General features: G+C 31.7%; 2 protein-coding genes across 3 annotated transcripts in view; one reads left to right on the top strand and one right to left on the bottom strand.

Annotated features, from left to right (window-relative positions):
• LOC136339594 (xaa-Pro aminopeptidase ApepP-like) overlaps positions 1–10,464 on the bottom strand; it is a 66,040-nt gene extending 55,576 nt beyond the window's left edge. The window contains exon 1 of the mRNA XM_066282975.1: positions 10,268–10,464. Coding sequence (XP_066139072.1) covers positions 10,268–10,310 — 43 coding nt within the window. The 5' untranslated portion in view covers positions 10,311–10,464. The remainder of the gene's footprint in view (positions 1–10,267) is intronic.
• Positions 10,465–10,470: 6 nt separating this feature from the next.
• LOC136339597 (actin-related protein 5-like) lies at positions 10,471–14,668 on the top strand. Of its 2 annotated transcripts, XM_066282979.1 has the most exons (10): positions 11,082–11,299; positions 11,383–11,718; positions 12,119–12,328; positions 12,724–12,954; positions 13,099–13,253; positions 13,311–13,532; positions 13,582–13,768; positions 13,955–14,164; positions 14,225–14,478; positions 14,536–14,668. In XM_066282979.1, exons 1-10 carry the CDS (start codon positions 11,197–11,199, stop codon positions 14,626–14,628), a joined length of 2,001 nt encoding a protein of 666 aa, XP_066139076.1. In that variant the 5' UTR covers positions 11,082–11,196; the 3' UTR covers positions 14,629–14,668. The 2 variants fall into 2 exon arrangements, with proteins under 2 accessions (XP_066139075.1, XP_066139076.1); XM_066282978.1 differs by having other exon boundaries at positions 10,471–11,299; positions 13,099–13,532.
• The last annotated feature ends 308 nt before the right edge of the window (positions 14,669–14,976 follow it).

The following is a 14,976-nucleotide window of genomic DNA, read 5'->3' as shown; positions in this document are numbered from 1 at the left end:
GAGTACTTTCCATCTGACGTCAGTTATATGGCCGGCCTGAAGGGTGTGGTACCACCGGTATACGCGAGTACCGAAGTACCACCTTACCCACTAGCTAGATATTAAGGTCTCAGAAACAACGAGAAGTGAATAACTAAATTCACTTTATTGTGTTCACTTCATCATTCAGTGATAAAATTGTTTGCTTCTACTGCGGGCGCTTAATGCACATGTTTAAGCTTCTATAAAGTCGTAGACGGTGGTTTTTCAGGTTACATATTTACGAATCTTCATGAAATTGAAGTTGTAAAAGCTAAAAATTAGAAAAATTGTTACACAAACTGCGCCCTTAATGCTAAACGAATGTTAGTTTCATAGGTTGCGGAACATTTCAGTTTTCAGACATCAGTGGTCAGATGGTAAAATCGATTAGTGGTGAGTCTCTGCTGTCCTGATATAAAGGCCACGTGAATCGCTGTAGTACACTCCCACTCGTGTTTTAAAACCCTTTCTTTGTAGATTGGTATATATATATATATATATAATGTCTCGTCCCTGTTGTTGTTAAGCTTTGATTTTCTGATATTAGGTATAGGTTTCACACGATGACGATTAAAGGTAAAACATACTTTAAACAGACCTACAAATTTCGCAGTATGCGATTACTATGATATAATTTAAGACTTTTAAAAATAATACTAGTTGTAGGTGTCTGTACAAAATCATACCACAGATATTTGAGGCTAAAACATGGCGATTTAACCGAATTTACTTAGCCAAAGTTGAACAGTTTCGAAAACACAGGGCGTTAAAGTGAAGATGGAAAAGTTGCGGAAAATTTTTTTGATAGTACTCTTTGAACAAAATAACGCATCGGTGGGTTTTTAGCGGCGAGAAATCCGAACCCGTTTACGCTTTCGATTCATATTGTAGAATGCGTCATCAGCACTAAATGAATTCCTTAAATGGGCATAACTTTTTTATCACCCAATATAAATTTTATTTATAACTAAATATGGGTTTTCTTACATGTTTTATTAAAAAAAAAAATTGGTATCTTGGTACAAGTCCCTACGAACATTCCTTCTTGAGATATTTTTGGTTTAAAATTCGCTGCATGTCTTGAAAAATAACTATAAAGTACATATTCATTGGTAAAGTTGAAACGAAAAAAAACAAAACATTCGATTCATCTTTAATTCTTATCATTTTTTTAACCTTCATATTTTTATTTGACTATACAATTTTTTTATTTTTTTTTGTTGTACTTTACGAATAAATATGTACTTTAAAGTGGCTTTTCAAAACTTAGAGCAAACTTTTAATTTCAAATATGTCAAGAAGGAATGCCCGTAGGAAACTTTTACCACAATACCTTTTTTTTTATAAAACATATAGGAAAACACAAATTTCGTCATAAACAAATTTTATACTGGGTGATAAAAAAGTTATGCCCCTTTAAAGAGTTCACCTAGCGCTGATAGCGTCCTTTACAATGTGCGAAATTGCTAACGAAGTCGGATTTTTCGCCTTTAAAAACCACCCGATACGACATTTTGTTGTGATAATAAATTGAATTACAAACCAAGTTTTTTTTCCTTTTTTTAATCGTCAGTTTCACGTCTTGTACTTTGAAATCGGTCCACTTTTGGATTAAGGTAGTAAATTGGGTTAAATTCTCAAGTTGTCGCCTCAGAAATCAGAGGTAAAATTTTGTAGAGACCCTTTATGTATTAAGATGGGATTAATTTAAATGAGCCAAGTTTGAGTGCTTCACTGCACTCAGCAAGTCTCCTAAGTCTTCTGAAACAAAAATTGCCTATTCTCTCATAATTGGAGAACGTTCTACGATCTAAGGTTTTATATTTTACTTATTGTTTAAATATTTATTCAAGACAAACAAATTGAAACTGTCTAAACAATATTTTTATAGAATAACTAATAAATTAACCAAACACATCCTTATCTCTTTGCAGCTCCTGTTTAAACAATGTAAACTGTTCTGGAAAAGATTAACTAACTGTATAGATGGCAAACTTCCCTATCTGATGTGAAAATGTTTAACGTATGTATATGTACTTCCTTCTGCAGAGTTTCTTTGAAGCAAATAAAGGAACTGTTTAAATACATTGTTTGTCATATTACAAGCGGAAGCATTAAAAAGTGATTCTTCTATGAAAAAAATGCTGAGCTTTCACTTTAAGTTAGTTTAGAGTAACATAAGGGTCTTGGAATCTTCTGAACGTGATTAAAATATACTTAAAGTAAATTTTTAGAGGTTCTAAATGTGTTGCCGTAATATTTGATAAAACTTCCACTTAGGTGGTACACAACTAGCTTATATGAAATTCTCATAAATTATATAAGCAACTATGGTATTTTAATTGTAAAAGAGTTCTTTAGTCTAGGTGAATGCATTTACAAGTTATAAAAGCTCCAAAAGGTAGTTTTTTCGTAACCTCTAGTTTTCGTAGAATCATTTCGTGATGTTTATAACATTTTCACTCGTGTGATACGCCACAGAGTCCTATCAATTTCTTAGAAAACTTGTAAGGAGCTATAGCCTTTTTAATAAACTCTATTTTATTTGGATGGCTAAATTAATTTTTAGTCATAATAACAATTAAAAATAGTAATGTATATTAGAAATAAAGTCAATGTCCTGCTAGGAGTACCTACTAGCATTTGCAAAAATGTCACCCGCGTGATATGCCACTGACATGCATTACATTCTGAAGAACTATTGACAAAACTGTTTCCAATAAACAAAACTACAGTGGCGTAGTCATAAATGAAATAAGTTGTGTTAACAAGGAAATACAAATTATGGGAACTTTAAAATCGCTTTCTCTCATAAAGAATGAATTTTTCTTGACAAGTGATTTGTGTTTTCTCCAAAACTTAAACTCGGGCGATACGCCACTCACGTAGATATATTAATATATTAATTTTAATTTATATTAAGGATGAATTATCACCTTCTTGATGTATGCTGCTGCAGATATTTCTCTTATTACAAGCAGAAACATCGACAACTATGGTACTTACAATCGATAAAAAAAACAATAGTATAGGTCAATGCATGATGTGCGACATTAGCATATTCAGTGTGTTAAATTACGTATTTAAGGAATGCAATTATCAGAAAATACAACAGAAATTAATAAAATATATCAAGGCCAAATAAAAATACAAAAATTGCAAAAATATATGACTAAATGAAGTAAACAATATTACAAATTGTATAAGCAGAACGTACAACCCCAATTTTTTTATTCACGAAACATTCCATTCAAAATTATTCATGTTTCAAAATAATTATAAAATTTTACATTCAGGCATGTTTCTTCAAAAGCAATATTTGTTAATTTTGATATTTGGTTAAAAGATCCCCCCACGTTCGATATAGAGTTTCTACGTACACAATATTGAAATAAACTCATGTTGTTTTTAAAAAACACGTTTTCAAGCTAAAATCATCGGTAATTTTATTATATTTGCTCCAGTTCCTGAGATTGTAGTATTTATAGCGGAAAACCTCAATGACATAGATAAATCCGTTTTTTAGATAATTATACAATTCTAAACCTTCATTTTTTGGTCAATACGGCATTCTGTTAGAAATTATTGAGGTAAGCGACACTGAAACCGTCCCGGCCATTCTCGTTACTGGGACACCAGCAGTTCCTACACACTCCACTACAGCACTCTCAGATTCAGAATCGCCACTTCTGGAGAGTCCGGTACAGACCTGCTTGGCTTTTAGCGAATTCTCGTTATCTATTAAAACAATTTGATGAGCAAGCTAATCATTTTATTAACGGAAGAAAAATTTGCTCTTTATAAATTGTTGTTTATCGAGGGGTACTATCTAAGTTTTCTAAAAAGTCCTTAACTAGTACTTTTAAAGCTTAACCTAGCAAATTAAAAAAAAAAAAAAACACAACAAAACAAAAGGAGAAAAAACAGAATTCTCTGCAACTGTTTAAAGCTTAAGACTCACTACATAGGAAGATAATTCCTAAAATTGTTTAAACTTAGGCTGCTGACCAACCTGGATTGTCTTTCTTTTTTTTTGAGTGTCGTACTCACACATCTAGAACTCAACAGGAGCGCTTTACGGTCACCATCTGTTGAGGGGCTAATCGTTGCACCATTCAGTCGGGAGCAGAAATGGCACAGAGGTTCCAGCAAAAGCAGATATCACTGAGCAATACTTATGTCCCTCACTTAGCTTCCTCTTTAACGTTCAAGTACTCAGTTTTTTGGGGACAAATTCTTTCTCTGCCCTTCTAGGTTCACTACTCAAACTGTTCACTGGGTTTACACTTCATTCCTTTTAGTTTAGATAGGAAATTACATGAAAATTTACTCAAGTACAAGAGACCCCTGATAATAACTTTTAGTGAATACTTTCCTACTTTCCTTTTCTCCTGCCTTATGCAGGAGTGAACTTAAAATGTAAGTTTTCCAAGAGTGGATATTCTCAGGAAATTTAATTAAGTTCTCCGCGGAAAGTAGTAGGCTCGAAGGGCAACTGAGAACTGTTCTTTTTCGTCCGAATCGTAGAGGTTTTATAGCCCAGTTGCATCTTTGTTTTATTCCAAATTACACCTCACCCTGTTGACTAATTAAACTAAAATTTGGTAATAAGGCTCCTAGCATGAAACGTCACAGGGTGAGAGAATTTCAGCTTCCCTCAATGCTAAATTAAGAAGAATTTCTTAATTAGCTCACTTCGTTAATGACCTAATCAATGGGGAGGAACCGTGCTTTACTCCGAGAAAAGGGACTGCTTCATTGGTGCGGTAGCCTCGCCCGTTAATCCCCTAAAGGTGGGGAAGAACCATGGTTATTTCAATAACAAGGGATTTCATCTTTGGCGTATTTTTATGATTTTCTTTAACATTTGTCCTTAAGTTTAGCAGAGAATAGTTGGACTGAAGAGTTCTTCAGCAGGCAGGTTCTTTTTTTTTTGGCAAAATGGTCATCGGGGCAAGGCGTATTCGCAATAGAATGTGTCTCATAACATTCGCTAAATTACTAACCGTGTGATTCGCCATTGGCTTATATGAAAAGAAACTTTTTTTTTCAGTCAACAAGACAACAATGGCGTAGGTGAAATAGCTAAAACAATTTTTTTTGAAAATTATATCTCTGCCATTTAGGAGTAATTAATAATTTATCAAAAATCACCACTCATATGAAACATCACTAGCTTTCATAAAATTCTCAGGGAAATATAGAAGATATTATGTTCCTCTCCACGATCAAAACAGTACTAGCGTAAGTGTTCACTTTATTATAACCAGAAACATTGAAAATTAATTTTTCCAAGGTTTTGACCCGTCTTTTCCAGATCACTTTAGATTAATATAAGGCTTTTGGAAACCTCTTAATGTGATGTTTAATAGAGTGTAAAAATTTATTTTGGAATACACGATTAATTTAGTGTTACTCTACTACTACTAAAAGGCTCACAAAAAGACCATTAAAATCCGATTAATTCAGATTAATTTGATTGAATCGATATGTAATTTACACTTTTCTATATTAAATTTACAGGGTACCTGGAAATATTGAAATTATTGTTTCAAAGGGTTCATATGATTAACTTGACAAAAATTACAAGATTTATGCCTGTCTGTGTTCATAACTTAGAACATTCGATGTAAGTCATCATAATTTACGTTAAACTTGGTTCTAATTGAAAATTTGCTAAAAAACCCATGAACTGTTAATTTCTTTCAGAAGTCAACAAAAAACATTCATACTTATGACAAAGTATGAGATAACCTGGTTGTTTTTTAATACTCTCTGGTACTAATCTAAACTTATGACTGCACTAATTTGGAATTCGGCAGTCAGTGATATGTAGCAACTATGATAATCTATACCACATTAAACTATGGAGAAAGTTTGAGCATTAGAACAACCCGTATGGGTAGCTCACATTAATCTGAGTTACCCTTGATTTTCCAGGCGCACAACACTCAAAAGGCAGAAATTAATCTTTTTTTTTCTATAAATTTTGATGATTATTTTTTATGAGACAGATGTTCATCGGAATTCTTAAAAAAATTAATAAAGAATCTTGACGATATATTGATTGCAAAATTCACATTTCAGTCAATTCTCACCAGCTCCATTTTCTCTTGTCTCTCATCTGGCTTTAATTACTAACATCAACTACTATCCAACAATCTTAATTAGTCAGCCACACCGAATCCCAATATCGATTAAAACCAAATTGCTAGGTATTTATCAATTTGCCTAAATATTTATTTATTTACCATCCGCGTGAAAATGTTTACAGTATTTTTAGTTAGATCTAGAATTGTTTACTATTAAGTTTCAACACTGCGTATCCACAGAACTTCCACACGGTTTATAATATAACGAATGTGTAATGGAGCGAAGTGAGTAATTTAAAGTTAACGATGAGTTCTGGGATTAAAAGAGATTAGAGCGGGCCTTAGGAATGTTTTTAAATATAAAAATTGGTCGTAAATTGAAAAATGGAACTTGACTGGTTTTGCTAGAATGGGAGAAAATATAGATACAAAATAAATTTATAAAGTTCAAATTACAGGTCAATATTTGATGTATTTTCAAAGATTCAAAACTCCAAAACTTTAAACACTTCAAGAAGAAAAGCAACCTTCAAGTATTATTGATTTTGAATGAATTGAAATTCCTGTTTCAACTCAAGACATGTATAAAAAAAATAATAGAGAACTCATTCAATTTTGATTTGAAATTGTCGTCTTTCTACTATAATTTTTAAAATCACCTGGATATATCAGATGTACTATATCCTATAAAATCTCTTACTATACAAATAATTCTATTACACGCATTGACTAATATTTGAAATATTGTCGATCATCCGACACGCTACTGACTCCTATGAAGCTAGCAAAAAATATAGAGGAACGCATCGTCATATCAATGGGGTCAGTGTTCATTGACGTAGGATAATGCATGTTTTGAGTAATAAAATTTCCAGCATGTATGTTATTTCACATAAAGACTAGTCCTTCCTTTCTTCAGTTTTTTGTAATAAAAATAACCTACTTAATAAAAAAGAAAAAACAAACAAAATGTCGATGATCAATGACGGCACAGGGTTGCATAGTAAAACTCTTAAGGAATACAAGTATAAAGTATAGTGACTTCAATGAATAAAACCGCACGAGTGTAAGTAAATGCATTTTGAGCAACAAACCAACCAAAATTTAGTTTCCTGTAAACTTCAGTTTCAGTTAGTAGTGTTTTGGAGTTTACTGTATTGCATAAAATTCTGTAATATAGAAATACAGAGTAATTCTTAATGTACAGGGTGAGTCGGGAGGATCATGTCAAACTACAGGAGTGTGTTGTACATGAAAAATAAATGTAAAAAACCTCAAATGTTGTTATCCGATTTTCGTTTGTTTACAAGTTGTTTACAAGTTTATAAGTATATTAGTTTCGGACATATCAATTTATTTCAAATAAAAATAAAAGAATCTGATATTTCATAAATTTGAAAATGCATTTAATTTATCATAATAACTGTTCGAAGTTATTTCCGCGATGTTCAGTACAGATCCACACATAAAATTTTATCAGGCCAATTTTTGGTTTACAAAAACTAAAAAGTCAGGGCGATATGTTTAGTAGCTGTGTTCGATTGGCTAGCAGTTCTCTAGTTTCAATTGTGTTCGTATTCAACTTTATTTTGTAGATTAGAATTAAAGAATAGAGCGCATAATTTCTTAAATGAAGAACTTTAAAGCGATTTTATTTTTGTTTGAAATAAACTTATATCTCCGAAACTAAAAATGTTGTACTACATTCTTTTCATTATTAATCATTATTTGTCCTCTGATATAATTTCCCAAGTTTATGCATTTAAGTTCAAAAATATCTTATGTAGAAAAAAGTAAGGTATTTTCAACGGGCAAACCCACGTAAAAGTTGGTGAATATGTTTATGAGAACCTATTAAAATTCAGAAAAATGAATTTTTTACAGACTAAAAGTTTACAAATTAATAAAACGTTATAGGCAATTTCACGTAACGCCACTGGATCTTAAAAATTTCGCACAATATTGCAGAACAATTTTCAATTAACCAGTGATATTGCAAATACATCGTTTTTTCAAAGCAAATCTCAGTAGAGTAGTTTGTTTTTAAGATATAAATTTCAAAAAACAGCTTTTTTGTAAATTCCTCTTTTTTTCGGAAATTCATAATTTTCCAAAAAGTTCCTCTAGTGTGATACACCACTGCTTCATATACAGCATGTTCATTTTAAAAGGAATCACCCAAAATATCTCTCGATTGGTAAAAAAAATTAAAATACTACAAAAACGTCTATTTAGTTACCTAAGGAGAAGTTTAATTTGATACTAGAGAGAATTTTTTCAGACGCCCCTTCAGAACCAGTTACTCTCACTTTAATATTTTAAATGGCACGCTTCATCAAGTGGAACATCATTACAAGTGGAATTCAATTTTCTGTGACTGTACTAAGAAAAGTAAAATTGGTTTATGGAATTGGGGGTGAGAAGGAAAAATGCGTACTAGTATAAATAACTTATCCAGATGAAATAGTGAACCGTTATTAATGAGGAAATAATAAGGTCTCTTTTCAAATTCTTCGCGAACATTGACTAAAGTTTGTTCAGTAATATTTTTACATTCCAGGAAAATTCTATTTTTAAATTCTTGAATACTTTCAAGTGGAGTTCTAAACACTTTACTTCTTAAATAACCTCATAGGAAAAAGTCTAGTGGACAGAGATCTGGAGATCGTGGTGGTTATTCTAATGCACCTCTTCTGCCAATCAATTTTTTCGGAAATTGTTCATTGCGCCAATGTCAAAACAGATCCTATTTTTACCATATTAATATAATTCACATTTTAAGCACTTAATAAAATTACTAATTTAATCTCAATAAGCTATTTGCACTATAATTGCGGTTATAATTCCCGATTCCATTACCTAAATTTAGTTTTCTTCGTAAAATTATATAGCAAATTGAATGCCACTTTGAATGATTTAGGGTGCCATTTGAAACATCAAAGTAATAGTAGTACGGGATGAGGGGATGACTGAAACAATTCTCTTTAATATCAAATTAAATTTCCCTCTAAATATTTAAATAAAGGGCTTTTTTATTATTTAAAATTTTCCCCTCAATCAGAAATATTTTGGGTGGTTTGTTTTGAAATGAAAACCTAGGTTCATACCATAATTCTAACAAATATAGAAAAAAAGTAAAGGAAATGATTTTGGTAATATGTAGCAACATAATTCCGAAATAGTTGAATTTTTTTAATCCCATGTTATTCGAATTGTTTCCTAATTTTTGTAAAATTTATTTATATTATTTGTTATCATAATTATTCCTGAAAAACTTTGTAGATGTGGTAAAAAACTTCACTAAACTGTCTTATTGTAAACAGTCTATACTTTTCTCAAATTTATCTTTTCTCTCAATTTTTTGTTACTCAAACGGTCATTAAAACTTAAATTGTAAATAAACAGTTTAAAGCAATTTTCCAGAGTTTCCCAACAATTTAAATTGCTTTTATTCAAACAAAAGATCAAGTGGTCGAGTCTTCGAATCTCTCTGTCCAATATATCATCTCAAGAGGACGCGAATGGTTGTTTTTATAGTTTAATTTCATCCAAAGTTTTCGATTTGTGGGCTAATTTTAAACTGCCTGGCTACATAGATAACCAGAAGTTTTAAATATTTATTAGGCACTATACATATGCGAGATTGACTGAAATATTTTTTGATATTTCGAGGAATGACCGATGTGAGTATTACTAACCATTATATTACATTGTCAGTGTATCATCTGGAAGAATGAACTCTCAAAATTTTAGAAACCTAAAAATATACGTGAGGTTTGCAGGCTGGACAGGTAAATATTTAATAGGGTGACTAGGACATAATTTTATATTAAAACTTTGTTTAATTTCGAAATTTACGGATTTAACATAGCTTCGCCTTATTGCATCGATGATTTTTACAAAATTTTTATATTTACTCGTAGATGATCCACAATGAAACGGTTCCAAAGGGCACCTTAAAATCTGAATTTCTCTTTCGGGAACTTAATTAATCTTTTTCTTTTTATTAATCGTAACTGAGCTTAGGTATTCAGAGATCTACACGTCAGATTCGGAAAATTAAACTTAATGAGAATTTCTGTATTTCTTTTGGTGAAGCAACCAGTATCATTAAATCATATCAATTTGCCACATTCGATCACATCATCACTTACAACAAAGCATAAAAAGAGATCCAATTCGTAGTATCATTTCCATATAATTGGAGTTCCTGGGCAATGGCACAATCAGTTTTCAATGGACAAACACATAAATTCATTCAATTATATGAACTTATAATATAGAGGTTTCCGAAAAAGAAGGTTTGTTGGCGCGCGCGGTTTCTAAATTTAAAGATAGAGATCCCGGATCGAGGTGAGTTCGCGACGCGACTAAAAGAAGATGCGAAGCGGGACGCCGAAAATTACTTCAAACTAATTCGATTATAAAAAAATGCGTGCGCCATTAATCGTTATGATAGTGTAAATTTATAAAATTTTGTATTAATGGCAAAACGAGGAATGACTTGTGATGAGCTGATGATACGGTACCGCCAGCCAACGCCACATAAAGGAAATTGTCGACTTGCCAAAGGAGCAAAGGAGGGACGCTTTTAAGAATACGAGACACTCTCTGTGGCTGATCTTGTTATAATGAGATTGTCATAAACAGTATGATATCTATAATGTCCATGAATAAGTGCATACCTATATATACAATCCATAAGCATTCGAACGATATTTGGTCTAAAATGCGATGTCCGTTGAATGAAGGTGTGCTGTTTGGACACGAGTGTTGTGACGTAATAAATACAGTATTTAATTCACAACAGAATTTAAATGAGAATCCTAAAATTAACAATAACTGCATAAATTGATTTTTTATAAAATAACTCCTAACGATTTTCCGAAATATGCTAAATGAAAGACAATATTCTCAATCTTGCAACTTAATTTTAAGAATTACTCTATCACTTTAATGGTTTTGATGTAGAGCAAAACATTTACCATTTAACCTCCATTTTAATATTATCAATAGAGAAAATTTCAAAATTAATTAAAATTATTTAATTGGTGGTTAACGGCATTATATTTCTGTATAAATCATGGAAATAGTTCAGTTTATCGATGTAAAGACAGTTCCTGATATAGTGCATCCTTATACAGCCTCACTTCGAAATAACTCTGTTCCAATAGTAATAGATAATGGTAAGTGTCTTTCATTTGAATTTAAAGAATTACTTTTTTGCCGCTTACGACACCACAGTATACCTTGTATTTAATAACTCTAGGCTCTTATACATGCAAAGTTGGCTGGGCGACAGACAGTCAGCCTCTTCTACAATTCCGCAACTTAATAGCAAAACCACGAAGAGAAAGGTCAAAAAAAGACTCAATGGAAACTATCCAAACTCCTCAATTGCAAGTAGGCAATGATATTGTTAATATTGAAGCTCTACGGTTTCAATTGAAGACTCAATTTGATAAAAATGTAGTCACTCATTTTGAAGCACAGGAGCATTTGTTTGATTATATGTTTACTCATTTGGGAATTAACACAGAAAACTGTGTTAAACATCCCATATTATGTACTGAACCAGTACTTAATCCTAATATGTCTCGACAATGTAAGTAAATATAATTTAAATATAGTGTTTGGTATTAAGAAAATTTGGTTAGAATCTCAAAAGTAATTGAAAATCTCCACAGAGAAGCAAATAAGATCTAGATATTGTGAGCATACAAGGAAAAATAAACAAGTTAGAAATTTATATTTTTGAGAAAAAATTATTTTGATATTCAAGTAAGTGAAAAAATAAATTTTTTAAACAAAATATTATGTGTCCGTAAAATGTTTTATTTAAAATAAGAAATGCCTTCATGAAAATTTTAGCTTTAGTTGAAACACTTATCATCATTATACATATTAGAGTTAAATGCAAATTTGAAATATTTGGTTAAACATAATTTTGTCCTGTAACACCTTTGCAAACCTCATCAAATAGTCCTTTTAATTAATTTTTTTAGTGATGTCAGAATTATTATTTGAATGTTACAATGTTCCAAGTATCTGTTATGGTATTGATGCTCTATTTAGCTACCAATATTATCATCCTCAAGATATTAAACAAAAATCTAAGAATGCTTTATTGGTAAGTCTTGGATACCAGAGTTGCCATATTATTCCAGTTTTAAATGATAAGACAATATTTGAGCACGCTCGACGACTTAATACAGGTAAGTTAAAAATAAACAATAACCTGAAATATAAAAATAATTAGATAATCGAAAATTTTATTCTGCATAGTCCTATTTTTACTTCCTTTAAATGCATATTTTTCATGTTTTAAGAGAACTTTTATAGCACTTAATTTATAATAAGTCATTGGTAGTATTTGGAGACCTGCCTATTTCCTAAAATTATTTCTTTTACTTATACTTTTTTTTCGATCTTTCTTTTTTAAAATGCCCAGCATATCTCCGATTTTGTTTATTTATTTAAATGCAATATTTTCTTGGAAACATGTTTTGACCATCACAACTGACAATATATCTCATCAACTGGACAATAAAATAGTAACTTAATGTTCAATTTTTATTTTCCAATTTTAAACACAAACTATCCCTTTTAGGTGGATGCCAAATAATAACTTTTTTACACAGATTGCTTCAGTTAAAATATCCAGTGCATACAAATGCAATAACTATTAGTAGGGCAGAAGAACTTCTGCACACTCTTTGTCATGTAGCTGTTGATTATAGGGAAGAATTGAGAAAATGGGCTTGCCCTGAGTTTTACGAAGGCAATGTGAAGAAAATTCAGTTACCTTTCACTGTTAGCACAATCAGTTCTGCTGCAACATGTAAATATGTAAAGAAAAATTCTACAGTGCGCCTAAAATAAACAGGATTTAAAGTGTCATATTGCACGATATAATAAATTCTGCGTTTTTTGGGCCACTCAGACATTTGATAGAACCTTCGTTTCAATTTATTTTATTTTTAAGTGGAACAACAAAAGGAAAGAAAGAAAGAGTTAGCTCGAAGACTGATAGAAATTAACGCCAGGAAACGGGAAGAAAGATTGGAAGAAGATAAGGAAAAAATGGCTCAGTTGTTAGACATTAAAGATGCAATAGAATTGGCAACCGATCAGCAAACGGTAGAATTTTCAATCTTATGTCGAGCCCCCTTAAGATATCTCTTTTTCCTGCTACAGGTCGAAAAGACTTTGACGGAGTTCCAAATAAAGAGTGTATCGGAATTGGAGAAAAACATTTTGCAATTGAACACTAAAATTGAAAAGACAAAGCAGAAAATACTTGCAGCAGCTAATATGGAGGATGTTGAGGAACCTGCTCCAAAACAATCAAAACATAGTAAATTGTCTTTTGAAAGTGATAAGGAATTGGCAATGTTTTTGCAAAATATTCGGAAAACGGTAGAACTTCGAGAAAACAAACTTGAATGTATTTATTGTACTTCTTCAGAGACAAGAAATTTTGACCAAGAAAATGGTAAGGAAACAAAGGAAGCAAGATATGGCTAAGAGACGGACAGCTGCCGGACAGGAACGCATGCGAATTATTTCTCAATTGGCTAGGAAAGAGAAAGGAAATGATGATTTTGGAATAAGAGATGAGGATTGGGACATTTACAAGACGATTAGTAAAGACGGTGAGTTCATTTTACAATGGATTTTTACGTAGTGTTTTTGAAAATCAAAAAAATTGAGCAGTTTTTGGAAATCACCATTTTCATTTTGGGATTTGACAACCCAAATCTAAACAAAAAAAGTGAAATTATCAAGTTATAATGATAATTTAGAACAATTAAGTTTTGGTATGTTTATTTTGATTTTAGGCGGAGATTCGGATAGTGAAGGAGAAAATGAAAAGTTGATGGAATTCGACGAAATCCTTCGTGTGCACGAACCTTCAGATTTAGGCGAATCATCGCAACCAGGCGAAGCACATCAGCTCCATATTGGAGTAGAAATGTTTAGAGCTCCTGAGCTACTTTTTAAGCCCTATATGTTGGGAAGCCAAGAGGCTGGTCTTTCCGAAGTTATTGGTAAGTATTCAGAGAACCTTTTATTTTCTTTTTTACAATTTGATTTGTTTTATATCTCAGCCTACGTTCTTTCCTTATTCGATGCAGACAATCAGTTAAAACTAGCGTCGAATGTCGTGGTTGTTGGAGGATTGGCTAATTTACCAGGTTTGAGAGAGAGATTACTTACAGAATTAACCTCTGTGAGACCTTTCAAGTCCACAGTGAATGTGACTGTGATGAATAGTCCAACTTTGGCTTCGTGGTACGGAGCACGGCATTTTGCCACATCTGATGAGTTTAAAAGTTCATTGCTGACTCGTAAGATGTACCAAGTGAGTTAAAAAAACATCATGAAATTGAATTTGTATGTTCTTGTAAAATATTTTTAGGAATTAGGTGCCGAATACTTCAAAATTCACAAATGTTCAAATCCCTATTTCCCTAGTCCAACGAACATAAACTTACCGGAACAAGATATCTGAATAAGTTGCTATGTTAAATTAAAAAACGGAATTTTGTATACATATCCTAAATTTTTTCCATGTTTATTGTCCTAACTTGTTTACCTTTTTCCTATAATGCTCTCGACAGTTTTTAAATGTTATTAAAGTGTAATATAATTTAAAATTTTATAATTCAACTTTAGTTAGAGAAAACACACCGATGGAGCAATTGTGAATGAAGCATTTACGCATTTCCAGAAAGTGATATTGCGATCACTATGTATAAAAATGGGTAATATAACAACACTGCCTACATGTAGACATGTGAATCGCTACATATTTTGTTTTGTGAAAGAAAAGAATGTCGCCAGTTTGTCAAGGTTAAGC

This window comes from Euwallacea fornicatus, chromosome 6 (assembly GCF_040115645.1).
Source record: "Euwallacea fornicatus isolate EFF26 chromosome 6, ASM4011564v1, whole genome shotgun sequence".
Lineage (NCBI taxonomy): Eukaryota > Metazoa > Arthropoda > Insecta > Coleoptera > Curculionidae > Euwallacea > Euwallacea fornicatus.
The sequence above is the reverse complement of the archived record's forward strand: the minus strand, read 5'-3'. Positions and strand labels throughout refer to the sequence as shown.

Bases quoted from the DNA above. Each gene is read 5' to 3' on its own strand.
- LOC136339597 (XM_066282978.1), top strand. From the start codon at position 11,197: ATGGAAATAGTTCAGTTTATCGATGTAAAGACAGTTCCTGATATAGTG. The intron at 14,165-14,224 runs GTAAGTATTCAG...TTTATATCTCAG, and splicing joins TGGTCTTTCCGAAGTTATTG to CCTACGTTCTTTCCTTATTC. The intron at 14,479-14,535 runs GTGAGTTAAAAA...AAATATTTTTAG, and splicing joins TGACTCGTAAGATGTACCAA to GAATTAGGTGCCGAATACTT.